Source organism: Scatophagus argus, chromosome 3 (assembly GCF_020382885.2).
Source record: "Scatophagus argus isolate fScaArg1 chromosome 3, fScaArg1.pri, whole genome shotgun sequence".
Taxonomy (NCBI): Eukaryota; Metazoa; Chordata; class Actinopteri; family Scatophagidae; genus Scatophagus; species Scatophagus argus.
Genome location: NC_058495.1, coordinates 27,358,849 through 27,379,588, shown reverse-complemented (window position 1 = coordinate 27,379,588; position 20,740 = coordinate 27,358,849). Strand labels below are relative to the sequence as shown.

At 46.8% G+C, this 20,740-nt stretch overlaps 1 protein-coding gene across 3 annotated transcripts in view; it reads left to right on the top strand.

Moving 5' to 3' along the window:
• The first annotated feature begins 243 nt into the window (after positions 1-243).
• LOC124057097 (metabotropic glutamate receptor 7) overlaps positions 244-20,740 on the top strand; it is a 155,167-nt gene continuing 134,670 nt past the window's right edge. For 2 of the 3 annotated variants that reach the window (XM_046385219.1, XM_046385220.1), the window contains exon 1: positions 244-1,474. In XM_046385219.1, coding sequence (XP_046241175.1) covers positions 959-1,474 — 516 coding nt within the window. In that variant the 5' untranslated portion in view covers positions 244-958. Of the gene's footprint in view, positions 1,475-18,253; positions 18,549-20,740 lie in introns of those variants that run through there. The other variant, XM_046385221.1, reaches the window with a different exon arrangement.

The window sequence follows — 20,740 nt, the reverse complement described above, 5'->3', positions numbered from 1 at the left end:
GGCTCAGACTCCTGCCTGGTGTTCAGCTGCGCGCTGTTCTCATGAATGCAGCCATTCAGAACAACACTTGTTCATAATTGAGCGGAGGAGAGGGATGTTTTTCACTGTTTGTGCACACTGTTTTGGCAGAGAGAACCTGACAATTACAAGAACGCGCGTGGGTGGAGAGTGCGCGTGTGACTGCGTGAGTGTGTGTGTGTGTGTGAGAGAGAGAGAGAGAGAGAGAGAGGAGAGAGAGGGAGGAGGAGGAGGAGGAGGGAGAGAGGGGGCATCTTGCTCTTGTTCTCGTTATTCGGACTCTGTGAGCAGCAGGGACCTGAACGCCACACAGCCACACTTTCTGGTCTTGTTCTCCGCGCAGCGTCGGGTTCCGGAGCCCGCGGAGTGCAGAGGAGCCAGTCACACACGGCTCTGTGCCTTCTCCTCTCCGTCCTCGCTCCTTGTTTCCAGGCTGGAGGAAACTGTTGGACCCTGCCTGACATGATTTATCCGCAGGTGTGACCACATTCCGTGTTTTCTCAAGTATGACATCAGGGCCGCGCGCAGTCTCCAGAGGCGGAATACCGGGCTAGCCCGTCGGAGTTAACGGGGTGCCGCTTGTCCTCCCTCGGCTGACGGTGCGCCTTTTTCTTCTCTTTCTTTTCCTCTGAATTGTCGGCATGGGTGCAACAAGCGAGCGTGGCTGCGTGCCGCGGCGGCAGCTCTGCGCACACTTCGGACGGATGAGGCACCGGTGAATCAGTGCTTTTGCTTTGTGTGTCTGCGTGTGCACCTGCGGGATTACCCAACACCTGTCTTTATCTACGACTGCTTTAATCTGCCGGATCGAGGACAACAATGAACTGGGTTGCTGGGTTCGTGGAACTCTCGTAAAAAGTGTCCTGCACCCTGCAGCGGTTCTACGTTTCGTGGCGGAGCCGCTTGGATCGAACTGTCCGTGTGGAGGAAAACAGAGCACATGATGCGCGGCCGCTCGAATCATCTCCCCGCGGTCAAACCGGGTTTTTCATTCCGGGTGCTGTGGATGCTTCAGGCGTTCGTGGATCTGGCCGGCTCCCAGGAGATTTACGCGCCGCACTCGATCCGGGTGGAGGGCGACGTGACGCTGGGGGGGCTCTTCCCCGTCCACGCCAGGGGGGTCCCGGGGATGCCGTGCGGGGACATCAAGAAGGAGAACGGCATCCACCGGCTGGAGGCGATGATGTACGCCTTGGACCAGATTAACGGCGACGACGAGCTGCTGCCCAACGTCACCCTGGGCGCCCGGATCCTGGACACCTGCTCCCGGGACACGTACGCGCTGGAACAATCGCTGACTTTCGTTCAGGCGCTCATCCAGAAGGACACGTCGGACGTCAGGTGCACCAACGGGGAGCCGCCGGTGTTCGTCAAGCCCGAGAAAGTTGTGGGGGTCATAGGAGCGTCGGCAAGCTCGGTGTCCATCATGGTGGCCAACATACTGCGCCTGTTCCAGGTAGGCTCAGTCACCTCAGCGCCCCCCTTCACACTTATCGTTAGGTTCTTATAGAATCCCCCACCCTCCCCCGTGAGCTGGTCCCTCTCGGTCCGTGTGCCGAGGCTGGATCTATAAAATCACATGCTGGAGTCTATCGGTGTGTGTGTGTGTTTGTGTGTGTGTTCTTGCTCCGCTGTGCTTGTATTTGTTACGTTGTTATGAGGACAAAGCATCTTCCAGTAAGGAGGGAGGATGAACTGCTTTCAGATTCCTGGCCGTTCATACTGACCTTTCTGATCCTGATCAGAAAATGTTAATCTGCTGTTCAAGAAGTCCTCTGAGGGCAGGATGAAGCTCAGATGGTTTCTTATCAGGCGTCTGTTGTCTGGTTTGTTGCTGCTGTCTGCTGGGCCGACTGGGAACAGGATCAACAGGTGACTGATTTGACTCCGGAGTGAGCCTGGACCAGAATCTGGACCAGTTTGATAGTTGGTTGAGCTGAGTGGCATTACAGATGCCAGTTGTATTCGTTGTTTTTAACTTCTCTGGTTTTATTTGATATTTGCTTCCTGTTTAGATGCACAGTAATGCTCAGCTGATTGATTAGCTGTGCTAAAATGTGGTTTGAATGTAGCTGTCAGTACTCCTGCTCAATCTTAGCTGTGGAGGAGGAGAAGGAGGAGGGGGAGGAGGAGGAGAAGGAGGAGGAGCAGGAGGAGGAGGAGGAGGAGGAGAAGGAGCACGAGAAGGAGAAGGAGGAGGAGGAGGATGGGGAGGATGGGGAGGAGGAGGAGGAGGAGGAGGAGAAGGAGGAGGAGAAGGAGAAGGAGGAGGAGGAGGATGGGGAGGAGGAGGAGGATGGGGAGGAGCAGTGCTGAAGAACAGCTCCTGTGCTGAAACCTGTCAGCTCAGCACAGCCCTCGTCTCTGTCACAGCTCCTCGTGTCTTATTGACTCTAGTTGTGTCTTAGTTGTTTATGTGTTTGTTTGTTTTGAGGTGGTGAACCACGTATGCCGTCACTTTGTTACTCTTTCACCTGGTCCAGGTGTTCACACTGACAACAGAAGAACAACAGAAAAGCGAGAGATAAGTGACTGTTAGTAACCACGGCGGCCGATAATCGATGTTTGTTTGCAGTAATAGTAAAACTGTTTGTGTCAAAGTTCAGAATAGCCAGTGATGGAATGTAACTGAGTACAGTTTACTTTCCTTAAGTACAATTTTGAGGTACAGCTCAGATCAGCTCAGTGCTGATAGGCTGTTACTTGTGACGTGTAGCCAATCAGATGGTGTTATGGTGGGCAGGACACCGAGGAGCTCACTCAGGTAAGGGATGGTCAGAAACACGTCACGAGTCTGACCTGATTACCAGCCCCCTCACTGGGACATCAACACCAAACGGCAGGGAAATGTCCACAGTGTGCAGGATGAGGGACTGCAGACGTGGGAGTAAAAATACTGCAGGACTACAAGTTTTACTTCAACCTAATTTATTGTGGGACTGTCACGTTGCAGCAGAGCTGGCAGGTATTAAATGGATCACCAACTTTGCGCCTCTGTGACAGTAAAGTGAACGTTTGAGGACGTCACGTAGATCAACATTTCTCACCAGTTCCTGACACTTTCTGGACCCAACAGCTGATTGTAGTTCAGTAAATGAAGAGGAGGCCTCGCAAAGCTAACGTTGAGCCAAACGGCTGCAAAAGGTCCAGCGTCCTGCGGGAGTGACGTGAGATCTTTCAGGCTTCGCGCTCTGACAGGTAAACAGCCTTCGTCTCATTGAGGACACGTCAGTCATGCAGTCCACTCTAACTTGCTTTAGATCCGCCTTCGAGACTTTGATGTTCCACCAAATGGAATCCAGACGTCCTCCCGTCACGTCTTCAGCCGCTGAAGATGTTTTTCATTTCTTTCTGAGCCATAGCTGAGTTACTTTTGTAAGAGTTTCAAAGCTTTGGCTTTCAGGCCGTGCTAAACTCTGAGCGGCTCAAAGCCGATTCTGAAAAGAATTTAATGGTCAGGATGTTTTTAATAACACACTCTGAAAGGCTGTTTCTCACCGGGAGCAGGAAGTGTTTCTTCTGTCACACAGTTTCCACACACAGCATGAAGATGCTGCCTGTGAAAGACCGTGTAGACCTCACGGCTCATGAAGGGAAAAGAAAATGAATTTTTCACAGATATTTAACTCTTTAGTTTCCTGCACACGTAACAGCAGTTACTGATCAGCTCAGGCATGAGAGACTCCCTCTCTGGAAGCAGTCACATATCTTCCATTTTTATTCACACGAGTTTCTCTGTGATTCAGATGTCTCACATTTTGTGAAGATTTCACTGCAGAGGCCATCAGAAAACCAGTAAGCTGAACTGGTTCAAGTCGACCCTCACTGGAACGAACCAGGAGGGTAATTATTTCCCCTGTGTTAGAAAACTCATCTGCTCCACAGCTGTTTTCCCTCCATTACACCCCTGATGTTCCTAAATGGCCTAATTGGCACCACAAGCACATTAAGGCTGGGCTCTCTGGACCCCTCCAGCCCCCCGGTGGATCGCGGGTCAGGCCAGAGCCAGAAAAAGATTCTTACAGTACATGTAGGGCAGGACGAGGGGGCTGCCAGGGCAGGAATTAGACCAGCGAATGGCAGATTCTCATTTTTTGTGCCAGTAAATCACAGTCTGATTTTACACGCATGTTCATCTTCGTGTTTAGAGTTTGGTCTCGGCCTGCAATAACTGGGAAGCGTCATGAGATAACTTTTGTTGTGAATTGGTGCTATATGAATAAACTGAACTGAATTGAGATCCAGATATTTTCTTAAAGATCAGGAGGTAGTTACTGTGTTATTACAGGGCTCGTTTTCTCTTGACGCTCTGCTCAAAGCAAATCATGTGAACGCTGGTATTTACACGATGGCTGATTCCTCTAAGGGACTGGTGGGTGGTGCTGAGGGTGCACCTGAGAGTGAACCTGAGAGTGCACCTGAGGGTGCACCTGAACAGGAACAGTGTGAACAGATGAAAATGCTTTAATTTTGAATCTGTGCGGTGTGAACTCAGCTGGTCGTCCTTTGGCACAGACAAGGCTGTAACTAAAAATTATTTTCTATTATATATATTCTAATTATTCTATATTATGTTCTCAATCAATCTTTTGGTCTCTGGAAGGTCACAGATTTGTGAAAAACATCAGCCACAGCATCCCGAAGCCGGAAGTGATGCCTTCAGATGTCCTGTTTGCTCTGATAGAAGCCATTTTTGAAGTGATTAATCGATAATGAAGCACACCTGTTCTCGTCACCTGCCTCTTGCTGCCTCAGTTTTCCTCCCATCCAGTTGTTTATCTTCCTCTCTGTTTGTGCTTTTGCTTCATTAGGCCAGAGCGCTGGTGGACTGAGCACAGGTGACGAGCAGATTCGGCCTCATTAAGCCCCCTCTGTCGCTGCACATTATGGACTCCGCTCACTTTGTTAGCAGGAAATCTTAGGGAGTGTGAGAGCAAAATGAAACCTGAACTTCTCTCTTCTAAAAACAAAGCAATTTGACTTGAGCGTCACTGCAGCTTTTTCTGAGCGCTGCTGTTGTTTTCAGCTGAGAGGCCACCTTCACGTGTGCCGCATAATTAGACTGGGAGGACGTGTTCTGGTCCTTACATGGCTGTTAATGGGAGTTAATGGACAGGATGTCAGCTGCAGCCCATTAGATCCACACACAATATCAGTGCACCTTATGTGACAGTATTAATGCTGATAATGGGCTTTGTGTGTCTGCTGCAGAAAACACTCGGAGTTCACAGAGAACATGAAATGTGGTTGGTCACATGGCCGTTAAAGGACAGTTACGCGTCCCATGATGAGAGAAGTAAAGATCAAACCCCAGCAGGATTATTATGGTTTTAGACAGCAGAGGATATTTGAGAGTGGATTTTCTGGAGAAATGTGGAGGAGATGACTGATTAGTTTAATTTGTTACCTCCAAGACACACTTATGAATAATTAAGCAGCTAAATACATAAATACACTTTGTGCCTTTTGTCTCACTTTGAGCCCAGATTTTAACCAGCAAAAGGGCGCTGGCACTGGTCCTAAATGCACCCGCTGCTAATGGCGGCTTCATTCACACTGAAGTGGACTGAAGCTGCGGTGAGACACTGATGGATTATCTCTCTGTTGTCTTGAGTTTGCTTTGTTGGAACTTCTTTACGCTTCTGTTTTTAGTTTTCTGTTGTGATGGCGCCGTGCCTCAGGTTTGGTTTAGTCAGAAGATCATATTTAAGCTTAAAAATCCTGGTTTGCTCGCCTCAAACACAAACTCCTCATCTCGCTAAAAAAATATCCACTTTATTGACACAAAAACAGCCACACAGAGTCCCAGCGGTCGCTGAAATGAGCCGGTTCGGTGGTTGAAACGAGCTCGGGCATTCAAGTTCATTCAAGTTAAAGTTACAGGTTGACTTTAGCTGAGCCCTGAGTCGCAGTTGCAGGAAATGAGACTGATAAGAATGTAACCGGCAGCATTTCAGACCAGCATGACAAGAAGATTGTCCATTCAGACCACAGCAAATGCTGTTAGCGGCGTGGCTGCTACTGCAGGCAGGTTAGCCTCCCTGTGAGAGACACTTTCTGCTCTGCACAGGAAAACAGGCAGCTATACTCTTTATAGGACTAAATATCAAACATAATTCTGCCTGCTGGCTAAGTCAACATGAATGTTGCCTTGCACAAAGTTTAGCCTATTATAAAGGAATCGGTACAAGATTTGGTGACTACAATTCACCTGACAGGCTTAAATGTTTCCCCCTCTGGCCTGAACGAGGCCTGTTCCCACTGACTGGTTCCCCTGAAGTTTGAACTCAAGTTTGCACTCAGAAAGCAGTTAAAACTGAGCACGGTTCGATCTCCCAGGTTAAATGTTGTGTACCTCGTCAGATTTGAAACCAATAATCACATTCCTCAAGACTCAACAGCAACAGCAAGAGATGCTGGTTCTCATAAATCGACATGTGAGTGTTTCCGTCTGTAGTTTAAACGTTAACGTTCTTCATTGTATCACATCAGAATCCATAAATGTCCATACAGACCAACATTTCACCTGTAAAACAATGCAGTGTTAGCCTAGCTGTGACTTAACGTTACTGCATGTCGCCATCAATCTGTGGCAGACTGCAAAGAAACATAAATCAAGTATATGAAAGCAGAGGCGCATCATCAGTTTGCATCATCGTCATCATCCGCAACCAACCTGCTTTGGTCAGACTGCTTAGACTTGAAAAAGGAGGAGATTGCTGAGGCCGGCAGGGCCTCAGGAAGGTCGTGCCAGTTGGACTGCACTCGTGGGTCATAGCAGCAGCAGTCACGGGTTGTCTTTGCTCAAATGACTTGTATCTACAGGGAACATGCAGGGGACGGTGCTTGTGTCGATGTTTCATCTCAGACAGGCCTTAAGTCACCTGTGCACCTGTGCAGTGTCTGCCACACCGTGAGGACGTTCCTGCCAGACAAATCTGCCAGCTCTATTTCACACAGCTCTTTCTGGGACTGCACTGTATTTTTGGCTGCCGCACAAACTCATAACTCTTGGATACACTTTTCTCTGACCTACATTCTCTAAGGAGTGCTGATTCAGGCAAGCTAGTGCTGGTTGTAGATGACCCCACCTTGTGTCTGTCTGTTATTACTTGACAAACACCCACAGGTAAAACCAGACGCAGGGAAGCTCTCAGGAACATTTCTGTGCTCGTGACGGATTTCAGCTTCTTTCACCAGGCAGGAAGCTTCTCTTTCCAGAGACTGTTTGAAAAGATTTTTGATCTTAGCTCACTTTGTTGCCTGTTGCTGTGAGAATCCTACAGTACTGAAAACAAATTACCATTAATGAATATGAATGAGTCATCTCTACAACTCATTAAAAGCCATATTGAGTATTGTTATTCCACACAACACAAAGTTTTGTTGATGATTTGCTGTTGGTCTGTGACACATCATCCATCATCTGATATCATAGTCAAAGTCCTCCTTTATTATGTTTCTGCAGTCCAGACGGAGAAGAGAAGATCAGGACTGCAGGACTTTGCATTGTATTTAGTTTCTTAACAAAGCTTTGGTGGGTAAGCAGTCGGGTTGTTATTGACAGCTTCTGGTCACCCCCAGCAGTTGGTCTATTTGTGACTGAGGACGTGTCCAGCTGCACAGAGCAGACTGAGTTGGGCGGAAGATCCAGGAAGGGCGTCAGTCATATTTAAAGACCCCAAAACAACAGACACCATTAATTGTGTCGCCTGATTAACCATCATGGAAGCACAAAAGTCGGTGAAGAATAAGGCGGCCATCAAATTCTGAGCAAGTCAATGAAACGGTGATTGGGGTGTGAACCGTGTTTCAGCCGGAGCGCCCGGTGGAATCACGAGTCTCTGGGACTGCAGGCTGGCAGGTTGGACTGTTGTGAAGGTGGACGGCTGCTGAAAGCTGCAGGAGCTATGAAGTTTGAACAACCTGCTGCTGTAAGACCCCACGAATTTCCGGAGCTCAGCTCATTGTTTGGCTGCTGTGATCGTTCCACATGATGTTAAAGACGAAAACCTAAAACCCCGCAGAGATCCTGAAGGAAGCAGCAGCATAGAAAGACCTCCCTGCCAGGTTTTCGTCTCCTTGTTTTCTCCGACCCTCGATCCTCTCACCGCCTCCTTACAAAGCTGCAGCTCTCACATTCTATTAATCCAGCACCCAGGAGAGGCCGCTTCCACTCCCGGCTGCTTCTCCCCTTGTTTTGGGCCGTCTTTGTGTTGCTCCCTGGCCTGTCACAGCTGCTTGGGAAGCCTCTTTCTCCTCGCTGTCTTTGCTAAGTGTGAAAGAATAGCTGTGGTAGTCTCAGTCGGTCCTCTGAGACACAAACCGCCACACCAGCCCATCTATTACGGGCAGAAAAGCTCCTGTGGGTCTGGACACAATTCACACTCTGTTTCCTGTGTTGGCTGCTGCAGCTTTAGACTACAAAGCCTCGTTTCAGCTCGGCGATAGTGATTTCACATCAGTGCAGGTTCGTGTCGCATTTGTTCAGTCCAGCGATTCTGACTGTCTGCCTAGATTTAGCAAGTTGTCACTTATTTAAAGTTACATTTGAGCACAATACACATTTCCATGTTTCCTCTTCAAACACATCCTGCTCCTGGCTGTGGATTTTGTCAGTGGAGAAGGTGAAGACCACATTTAATGGCAAGATGTTGAGATGTTTCTGCTGGAAGTGGTGGACCAGCAGACTGACAGCCTGTCTCGTCTTAACGCTTGCTTGACTAAATTGGTTAAACTGCGCTGAGAAATGTGACGTAAGCACGTTAATTTATGCCTTTGGGTCTAAAGTGCAAAATACTGTAGTATTACTGTAGTTATACTCAGTAGTCATACGGACTGGAACAGGCTTGTTTATTCGGAAAGAATGACATGATTTACAGATGGAGTATATGCTGTAGAAAAGAAAGAAATGAACTCTCTCTAACTCTCTGCTGCACCTCTTCTCCACCCTCCTCAGCACACAGTCCTCCTCCACCCTCCTCCTCCATCCTCCTGCGTCCTCCTCCACAGCAGTAGAGGGGTCTCCTCCCAGCATTGATGCTACGGTGACCCCATTTGTGATTTGACAAATTATAAAACAGCTCTGTTTTGCTCCACGCTGCAGTGCGCTGATCTGCACAGGAAACCTCGATGACTTCCTGTCACCGAGTTGTTCATGGCAGCAGTGCGGATACATAATAAAAAACATATAGGTAAGAACATTTTAAGCTGACGTCTCGTGAGGCCCCTGGTAGGCCTGGGGCCCGAGACTTAAGCCTCGTTAAGCCCACGCATTAAGGCACCACTGGCAGCCGTATAAATAACTTAAACCCAAACTGTTCATTTGTTGCACTGTGTATTAAAAGCAGCTCTCTGAAACCTCCACCCAAAGTCCAGGCTGCATGGAGTCTGAACTTTACTTCTGTCTGAGGTTTTTTTTTATTATTATTATTTTTTGGGGTTTTTTCCTTTTATTCAGACAGAACGGTTGAAGATATGACAGGAAGGGGGGGCAGAGAGAGGGGACGACAGGCAGGAGTCAGACCTGTGGCCACTGCAGAGGACAGACAGTCTCAGCACATGGACAACACGCTCTAACAACTGAGCTACAGGATTCAAGGGGCGTCCCTGTCTGAGGTTTTTATCCAAACGCAGCATTCGATGTGTGCAGAGGTCTCAGATGAACAGCACAGATGACACCGACAGGCTTTTCTGCCTCTTACAGATGAACCCTCATGACTCAGCAGGCCTCAAGGGGGCTGCCGTAGACTGCCACAGTCAGTTTTCTTGGAATGTTTTGACTTCTGTGCTTCTGAAACTATGGCTGCTCACCCAGAACCGAATGCAGGCCTGCACCTGCAGGGCGTACATTCATGTAGCAGTAAGATCAGAACAAACATTTAAAATGAAACAGTGAGCTTGTGTTTGTGTTGAAGGCCGGAGTGTTCGGTCTTCTCATGTTGGAAGGCAGCACGACGTGTCCACCAGCAAGATGTGGATGTCGATGAGCCGTCAGTTGCACTCGCACTTTGATTTGATCAGCCGAGGTGATTTGTTGACCAGGTGACTCTTTGGCACCGTGAGAAAAATACATAAACTACCAGAGAAAGTTCACAAGTGGTCTACAAGTGCTGGGGGACGAGAGGATGTCTGTTGCTATGGATACCAGTCAAGGGAAAGCATTTTGTGTCACTTAATCACAATTCAGTATAAAGAGTATGCGTCTACAGGACGGGGACGCATGTCCTCTGTGTTTCTCTACAGCAGTTGTTTAGTGGAAACAATGAGCAGCTCTACTGTGTAATACTGTGTACACTCCAGTGGAAGAAGTACTCAGGTTCTTTAGTGAGGTAAAAGTACCAGTACAACAATGTAAAAGTACTCAATTACAGATTAAGATCCTGCATCCGGTTAAAGTCCATTCCAAGTATTTTTAGCTCTGTGTGCTTAAAATATCAGCAGTAACTCACCAACCTACCTGAGAAATGAATTTAAACACTCAGCAGTGTGTGTGTGTGTGTGTGTGTTGTGTTTGATCAGATCTCCCTTGGACTTGTGGGTAACAGAGTTTTTGGAGGGGAAGCAGGACTGATGTTCTGCCAGTCAGTGAGTCAGGAAGTCAAGGTCGGTTCAGAGAGACTCGCTGACCGCTGGCTCGGCACGTCTGACCTGCTGCTCCGCTGCGAGGAAACTTTCTTTTGGATGTCAGCAGTGACTGTCAGACGTCTGCCTTCCCGCTGAGTCTGATTTTATATCAGCAACGTGTAAAAGCCGTGTCCTGATCAGAATAATGAGCTTTAATGAATGTGTGAGTATTTCTTGCCACACATCAGTGCCTGCAGGCAGGACTGTCTTCAGAATCAGAATCAGATTCTGATTCTTCCATGCCTGCACGCCGTTTCTCTGGATGAACGGAGCGTGACATCAGTGATGATCGACTGGCAGCTCGGGGGCCACAGCAGGCACATCACCGGTGGATGTTTGTCCCGAGACTGCTGGTCAGATAGCTCGCCAAGCCCTGGCAACAAAGCAAAAAGTCTGGAAGTCATAGTGGGCCGGAGAGGCATCACTTGGGTCCATTTTGACGAGCCTCAAACTTGTGTTTTTGTTAGATTCTGAGGAGGAGTTTTGTGCTGAGATGAGGACTCAGCCCTCAGTTGAACTGTGGATTGGGGTGAACACTGAGTGCCTCCTGTGTGAAGTATTGTGGATTTCCCATGTGTGGGTCTCTTCATGCTGACGTAGGCTAATTAAAGTAACATTAATGCGGATGAGAGTGAGGTCGGCGACCCCCGCACTACATTTCTGCTGGCCATTGTGGTCAGGGTTTGCTACCACCAGCACACTCAGATTTACAGCCAGCAGGACGTTTCCATCCAGCATCTGTTTTCTGAACATGAAGGTGATTTCCCAACAGCAACTCTGCTCTTCAGTTCTGCTCTGACTTGTGCTTCCTCCTCCTCCTCCTCCTCCCACTCTCAATCACTCTCAATCTGTCTGTGATTCACCTTCTCCGTCACTGTTATCACCACTTCCCAAACACATGAATACAAATACTACATGTTTATGTTTCTGGCTGTCTCTCCCACGAAAGAAATGAAGTAAAGTAATTAAAAATAAGTTGTTAGAAGTGGGACAACTGTTTAACAGGTGGTGAGAGACAAACTGTCACATTGCTGATATGATGAGCCCAACGTTACTGCTGGCAGACAAAGCAGACTGTAATTATCGTGGGCTCACGCTGGTGCACGAGACAATAAACAGCTCTGAGTGTTGGATTAACCCGTTATCACAGTTAAATCCAGCTTTATTTTGGAGGAGTGTTCAGTGTCTGCTGGTGGCGAAAACCGTGACACTCGTCTGATCAGCGGTAAATCAGTATCACTTCACAAAAAGGTAGAAGAGACTGAAAAGACTTCACCAAACTGACTTTCCTTGTGATTATAAAATCAGTGCTTAACTGCTTATGACAAGAATTGACTTTCAATAGCAAACATTTTGTTACCACGTCCATAAATGTCACATCACAGCACAACCCACAGCGGTTCAGATGGTCCCCTTAAAATCCCCACAATGAGCATCGCGTTGGTGCCAGAAGAAAAATGGGAGGATCACCAAGATCATCAGGATTCATCATGCAGGGACATAAACATACTTCACGGCAGTTTGTGAAGTGACGACATTTATGTGGAGAGATTGTCTAAAAAACTAGAAAATGGAAAAGTCAGAACAGAAATCAGAATCTTTCCCAACCACTGACCAATCTGAATCCCTTAGATTCAATTTCTCAACTGTTACAGAGGCGTTTTTTGTTGCCTAAACCGAACCACAGATGGGATCTGAACCCTGGATTCTGGTCCAGCACCCACTCAGCCCGCCTCCCTGTGACTCCAGTGTAGTTCATTCATTCATTCAGTCAGAGACACTTGGTGCAGGCACACAGATTCATGAGGACAATCATGAAAAGTTTTAATTCGTGTCCACGCACACACACCCTATGGATTGATTGTTTCCACAAGTGGCCATGATGCCATGTTGAAACTTCAGTCCGGACCGAAGTGGTGGCTCAAATGACTATGTGAAATATTAGCTACATATTTAAAAGCAACATAATTAAACATGTATGAGAAGAATAGTAAAAAAGTAAAAGTAAAATTATAATGACATCAGTGTATAATGAGAGAACAAGACAAAAAAAGAAACACGGGCTTCAAACACGAAAGTACTGACTCACAGAAATAATGAAATCATTAATTAGACCGTGTATCCAGGGTTCTGTCCCAGATGATTATTCTGCATATCTGCTGGGACTAACACACACGCACACACACGCACACACATACACACAAAACAATAGCTTTTGTGGTGCCCTTTCATGCTTTGTTCTTCGCCTTACATGCAGATTGGTTCACCACCCTCGCTGAGTGCACACCGAATTACTGCTGCTCTGCTGGAGAGGAAATGTTTGCAAAATTCTCAAGTATTATTCACTCCTCAGAAGGCAGAGGAAATCCGCTGTCCCGCTTCACGTGGAGGTCCAGGAGCTGTGCGACTCCAGTAGAACCAGTTCGACCTGCAGGGCCGCCGCTGAGGGGTCGGGTGGGAGCAGCTGGGACGCTGCCCGGACCCTGGACTGACGGGGACCCTCGAAATGAACATGGAACATTAAATATCAGAGGAAATGATTTATGGACCCCAACCTAATACTTTAGCCTCTTGGAGTACCAGAAATGAAACGATGGTGTGTTGCTGCTAGGGTACACTGGTGTAGTAATCTACGTGCCACGTGGTCTGTGGGGCCCAACATGTTCTATCATGGGGTAAAAAACCCTGCTGGCACCTGTATGTACCTCTCTGAAGATGATCTGATGTTGATTAGCAGTCACAGAAGAGACTACAGTAGCGCCTCTTCACAAGGTTTCTTTGGGTTATCAGTTCAGGAAGTCAACACACCATGAAGAAGTCTGAAGCAGAGCAGTGATGTACCCTGGGCAAAGAATCGGTCAAGCAGTCTGAGCAGCACTGACAGTCTGAGAGCTCAAACGCTGGCTGCTTTTATTCTTCTGTCTATAAAGCCAGGCACACTCGCAGCGTGGCCACGGGACAACAATGTCCTTTGTCTGTCAGTCAGTCAGTTGCTCGGTTTACTGCTTTCTACTACTACTAGTACTTGGACTGATTCCTATGAATTTATGTCCCTCGGAGTGTGAAATAAACTGGCTTTTCCTCCAGTGGCTCTGCTGGGCTCATAGTGATTCTGAAGAAAATATTCTAGTTTTCATCTACTGTGGTCATCAGGTCACCATTTTAATATGTCTGCTGCTATGGCTTATAACCAAAACCTGCAGAACATCAGCCTCAGCTGCACTTTGTATTTACTGCTAATTAGCAAACGCTAACGTGCTAAGCTGTGACGGTGCTTAAGTTATTATATCAGCAATGCTGTTGCGGTGCTTCTCATGAAGTACTGATATAACCATCCAGATTGAAGAGGTTTAACACTGGGTCTGTGAACGCCTCACATTAACAGATAATCTGAACATCAGTAGGTTTGTCCCCCGACTGCAGGGGTGAATCTGCACAAAACCTGTAGTGTGAGCCCGGCTTAGCAGATCTGTTAGCATATGTGTTTGCTTTGAGGGCCTGAAAATAACTCCAGGTTTAACATTAAATAATCACTTGAAGATGTTCTGTCATGTTCTGTCTGTCTGTCTGTTCAAACACTATTTTTGCTGTGTGTTCCTCACTCTGACACACACATACACACATACACAATATCAGAATTTTTCTGGTCTTGTTCTCTCTCAGTGTTTCTTCTCTTTGTCTACCACACAAACACTCATCAACCTTTCTGTGCTCTCTCTCTCGTTTCAAACAAACGCACACTTCACATAACCTCACTCGGTCTAGTCTCTTTTCTGCCGCTCATTACTGTCACAAACTGGGGCACTGGGACCGCTCGTCAGCCTGGCGTCGGCTTTGTCTTCCTCGTTGGTGCCGTAACGAGGATCCCCCCGCAGAGGGAAGCTGCCAGAAATCGTTACAGCCTTCTGATCGCTCGGCTCAATTCTCCAAGTTTCAGCCGGTGACGCGTGATGACAGCAGCGAATGATCTCTCACTCCTCGCGCTCCGCCTTGAACATGCACATGCATACACACTGTCAGATGGTGATCAATGGCAGCCTCGGCGTCTCTACAGACTCCATTCTCACTCTGACATTCATCAAGTCCAAACCAGTAATTTGCTTCAGCATTAATTCAGAATGAGGGAAACTGGCTGAGCGCGGTGAAGGCCACGCGTGGCGACAGGCGCACAGATTACTTACATTTTTCTTCTTCTTCCTGTCAAAAGGCCACTTGCTCCACATGTTCACTTCATAACGATTTCTGTGAAAGTGAAGAGTGACTTATTCTCTCATTATTGACAGACTAGTCAGATGCAGCACAGATTTCAACCATCAAAATAAAACAGGAATGAAAGCTTGTTTCTGTCCAGCCGAGCAGCTGGTGGAGTTAATTCTCCTGTTAGCGTCGTTAAAAGAGCTCCGGTCGGAGGTCAAACCGTGGCGAAGACGTCGGACACGCGTCCTTCCGGTTACTTTCATGTATTAATGTGAGGAAGGTCTCAGTCTGTTTTCCGCTTGTTCATCATTTATTCACAAGTTGTGTTTATCCACACAACAACTTTTACACCTCAGAAAACATAAAAACATTTTGTGATTTTACAGCTTTTTTCTGTATTTCTGGTATTTTCACCAAGAAATTGTTTTTATTTAAGGTAAGATAAGATAATCCTTTATTAGTCCCATAACTGGGAAATTACAGAGCAATTCTGATTCTGATTCTGAATCTGCTTATTGATCCCCAGTTTTGATTTTAAATTGGTGAAAATGAAGAGGTCGGATGTTTAGATAACAAAAATATCTTCATTCTTTTAAGAGTATGGAGTAAACGTATGATGTGATCTCACTAAGCATTTGGCCACATTTGATGTGCTGCTGAGCAGTTAGCTTCCCACGTGCACACTTTGCCTCGTGGTGTTGACAGTGGAGCATCCATCACACAACACGACGAAACAAGGCGTCACGCTGACGCACATGAGCACATGACGCGCACAGGTCCTGGTAGTTTACCGCATCCTTGCAGTTTGTTTGTGGTCATGAAGGTTTGACGAGTTTAGGAACTGATGAGCAGAACCAAAAGTCAAACTTTTACAGCCACCTGACTCTCAGCATTTTAGAATCTGTTCTAACCTGGAACCAGATTTCAGTTGTCAGCCATATTGAAAGTGCTGGTAAAAACGGGTAGACAATAAAAAAACATGTCAGGGGTTAAGGTTAGGGTTAAAGGTCTCTGAAATGATTCAGTTTAAACACTGACATCCATATTTTCTCTATGAGCTTGTTTGTTGGCCTCAGTATCACCTTAGGGTTTGATTAAAGATATAACCTGGAAAACATTCTCATCCTTCCTAATGAGCTGATGAGCTGACTGTAGATTTACTTGACCTGTGACATCAGTGAAGTAAAAACACACAGCACAGTATGTTTAAACAGTTCTGTTAGAAACACACAAATCCCACCTGATCGGGAAACCACAGATTCCACATATTAAATTATATATATACATATTAAATCGTCACCATCGTCTAAAGCTTTCCAGAACTTTCCATGTGCAGCTTTTGCAGCCAGGATTAACTTTTTTGCAACGAGTGCAACACCGTACAGTCGCCCCAGTCAAGGCAGATGATCGACGGCACAGGAAGGTGGCACAAGGCCTTCAGCGAGCACTCGAGCGCCGGCAGGGAGCCACTCGGCTCAACTCGGCCCGAACTGAATAGAAGAAGAATAGAAGAAGAAGAATCACTTTATTGACAGTATATATATTTTTACATACACACATACTGAATTTTACTACTGCATTTATCCCATCCTTAGTTGAACACACACATGCAACACCCAGCAAATTACATGCAGTGAAACACACACAGGAGCAGTGGGCAGCACCAAGCGCCCGGGGAGCAAATTGGGGGGTTACGTGCCTTGCTCAAGGGCACATCAGCCGGCTAATGGAGGGGGGGAGTATTTTTCAAATTTTTCCTGCCCGTTCTGGTGAGGGAATCGAACCGGTGACCCTCCGATCACAAGCCGCTTCTCCGACCTCTAGGCCACGGCTGCCCCCATGAATGAGCCTGGAGGAAAACGCTCTGATTATAAACTCATTAAATCAGGATTTAATGAAGTAAGTGTAATCAATTTGTTTGACATTGATTTTCTTTCCATTTCAGCTCAGTCTCACCTGAGCTTCCCAGCACGTTGGCCGACAAACAGTGACGCAACTCTAATCGACGGGCCAAAGTGGAGCCGTGTGCTTTAATGTCTGCTCGGCGAAGGCAAGAGAACGAGCCGTTTGCTAATCGCATGTCCAAGAGTCGGACCGTGAGGCTCAAGGTTCATTTGCTGCCGTTTAGCACATTTGCTGTGTGTGTGTGTGTGTGTTAGAGTGTGTTCCTGCACATCTGACTGTGAGTTTCCACACACAGACACACGAAGGCTCTCAGGGAAACGAGGAGGCAGGAGAAGCTGTGATGTTCTCATTCGCTTTTCTGCCACGCACACACACGCACACACACACACGCGCACACACACACACACACACACACACACACTGCGTCTGTAATGCTGTGGTAGAACCTCTGTGGGAGGAAGCAGAAACGAGCAGCTGGACGTGTGACGCAGAGGCAGCTGCTGTGATTCGTGTCGGCTCTGCTTTCACTGCACTCGTCCCTGAAGAAGCTGAAAAACAAACTTTGAGGTCGCTTTTCACACTGTTCAGGCTCCTCTGACGAGAGGCTAAATCGTTAAATCTGTCTGCTGATTATGGCTGGATATCAAAGCCAGCGCTCTGAAGGGGACTGACGCAGCAGTGACTCACCTTCGGTCAGAGTGAAGCTACGTCAACATACAAATACTCAACTCAGACGCCACTCGCTGTGAAACACCCAGCAGTCCAGGGCAGCACGTCTGACCTGAGGACACACCTGGTCAAACACTGAGACTGTGTGGAAGCTGAAGACCGTCCGAAGCCTCACGTTAGCAGCCGCTCAGCACTGAGCTCGTTCACCGAGAGTCGAACCCTTTAGTGAAGAAGAAACGTCCGCATCTTCATCTTCATCTTCATGTAAAGAATTAGCTGGTTGGATCAGTTGTTGCTGCAGATGACAGGACAACCGGATGACGTGGGCTGAGCATCTTTACCTGCCTTAGCCAACACTCAGACCTGACTGCGTCATTGAGTCCTGAACTTCAGTTTGAAACCAGTAATCACAACTGCAAAGAATTTACAAAGAAATATGACAGCAGTGATGACAACAACACAACAGACAGGTGAAGTTGGTGTTTCTTCTTCTGTGGTGCAAAAGGTTTGTTTCAAGTTTATAGAAAATTGAAACAAAACAAAAACACAAAACAGGAGTTAAAGAAATAAAAAGAAGATTAAAAACAGTAATGTATGAAGAAACTGTGTTCCCTGAGGTTTTACATCCCATCTAAGAGGGAGGGAAGGTCGCGTCCAACATATTAACCACCCAGACTGTGAAGGTGCATGCAGGTGAGATGTGTGCAGTGACAGGATGTCTCACTCTGTGATCACAGAGAAAAGCCACTGAGGACTCAGAACAGGAAGTGACAGGTGTGTGGGCGGGACACGTCATCATCTTTATTTAAATGTCGGTGGTCTGGACTAATACCTGCAGTGTGTTTTGCATATGACTTAGTGGTTTACAGTGGAAGCACTTGGGAGGTTAAATGTGTGCTTCTCAGGTGGTCAGGTGACCTGGTCAGGTGCTCACAGGTGTTGAGGGGTGTGGTCTGTTGAACAATGGAAGGAGACCAGTTTGAGGGAGGAGAATTTTTTGGAGGGAGACTGGGAGTTCACTAAACTGTGTACAAAAGAGAAGTGAGAAGACATTGAGCTCCTTCTGAAGGTATCCAGTGGGAGGAGGTCAGCTCTGGACCGGGTCATCAGTTCCCAGTTCTACAGTTCATCTGGTGAGTTTGATCCTGTTGGGTTTTGTGTGTTTTTGCGGTGTATTATGGTTCCTGATTTGTGTTTTTGCCTTTGGAAGGGAGAACATTTTGTGGCTGGATAAGGAGGTTTCTTTCTGAGCTTAACTAACCTTGAGGGCACTGGAGCAGACGTTAGCAGTGATTTCTTTGGAAACTTTGTCTGTGTGTATGTGTATGTATGTGTGTGTATGAGGTTGTGGGGAATCTCTTATAAATGTGCTGTGTCAGCATACTTGTAGCTTCGGTTTCTATTTAATATATTCCCTGGTTGCAGTCAGGAGAGTTTTAAATGTGTACACCAAATTTTCTCAGTTAGGCAGGTCTTCATAAAGTAAGCCCTTGAATCATCATGGTTGCTTCCTTAACTTTGTCAGCAAGCATATTTGGTGAGAGCATCATCACAGCTGATCCTCGCAGTGTGGCTTCAGGGTCGGGAATGTCAGTCCAGAAACATCAGGAGGATTAGCATGACGTTCGTGTTCCTGGTGTGTTGGAAACTGATCCCAACATCAGGTGCTGAAATAGGGTTTTAGCTTCCATTTAGTCCTCTGTGGAAGTCTTTGCAAGCCTCCCGTCTCTTCTGAAGTGTTCTAACACAAACATTTGATTGCTGTCGGCGTCCATGTTTCCCACATTTAGATTTCTGACTTCCAACTTGCTGTGTTTGCAGTGGTGGTGTCAGCATGCTAGAATTATATGTTAGCATGTTCATGGTCGTATTTAACCCAAGCCACTGTTGTGTAGCAGCAGGCCAGGAAAACAGAAATCTTAAATCTTTAGGGAAATGTTTTTGTCCTCCTGCCTGCCATCTGAAGAGACATTCATCAGGAGGTTCATGAGCTATTTACAGTAAGCAAAGTCTCACTGACTTTGTGTTTGACATTTAACAGGTTTCTCTGACCGTGATGAAGTACGGGTGAAGGATTAATAGTACTCCGTCCAGTGTACACACTTTTTCCATATGAAATATTCATGTTCCCTGCAGCCTGTATGTTGCATGTGTATTGCATTATGCAGCGCTGCATCCAGTCCTGCTGCTGTGTGAATTTCTCTTCAGGGACAATTAAGTTTGAACTTGAACTTATCTTGTGTTTTCATTAAACATGTTGGCTCAGCACCAGGTGGCCTCGTTAAATGTTAGCCTAACACTGTGGAGGGATATTCAGCTGTCTGACCAAATCTGTCACGATGTCGTGAGAGCGAATGCAGGCTGGATGGAGAGTTTGTGAAATCATTAGAAACATTTTCTTATATCTGCTGTGACCACGTTGCTCTCCAGTCTGCAACTTCCTGTCCAGTGAGTCACTGATTTATCTTCGGTGAGTTGACCTCAAATCTCACCATCCGCATGAATCATCCTGTCAGAAGCCATTTTTGTAGAGTGGATTTGTGTGAATCAGGGAAACAACAAGTTCATTCATGCAGTCAAGTCCACAGGTGCTTTGCCCTGCGCTCTGCTCTGCCGTTTGGTGGACACCTTTCACTTAGTGCAGTCTAATTACCTCCGTGATGTGCCATCACTTCCTGTCTGGCCTCCGTTCCATGTGCTCCTCATGATTTCCATTCGTGTTTCTGATGTTCACTTTCCACATTCTGAGACAAATTAGCTTCCATTACAGCTTTCAACATGTAGTACCTCGAATGTCCACTTGAGGATGAGTCCAATAGTGAGTCGATCCCCACAGACCTCCATGCTGAAATGGCCGACTTTACAACAGAAGAGTCGGTTTGGGTCTCTTTAAGCAATTTCTTCTATCATGGCGAACCCTCAAAAGACTGAATTTTTATGTTAACGGCCCTCCATATTTCATAAACTAACTGCAGTGTCTGGTCAGTGAAAGGTACTGTACTCCTGAAGAGTACAAGTATCTAGTAAGTTAGATTGGAAATACTCAAGAGTAAATGTACTTAGAGACTTTCCACCGCTGTGTTCATTTTAGTCTATCAATTAAAGAGTGAGTCGATCAATCAGTGAGATAATCAGTCCTTCAGTAACGGCTGTCGTCTCTCATTGTCTCTGCTCGCTGTGTTTTCCTCCCAGTGAATCTCATCAGTTGACTGGTCTGCCACCACACATTAGCCCTGCCAAGCCCCCGTCAGGGATGAGCTGCACACGCTCACGCACACACATCCACACACACACACACACACACACACTCACTGTACACAGACTG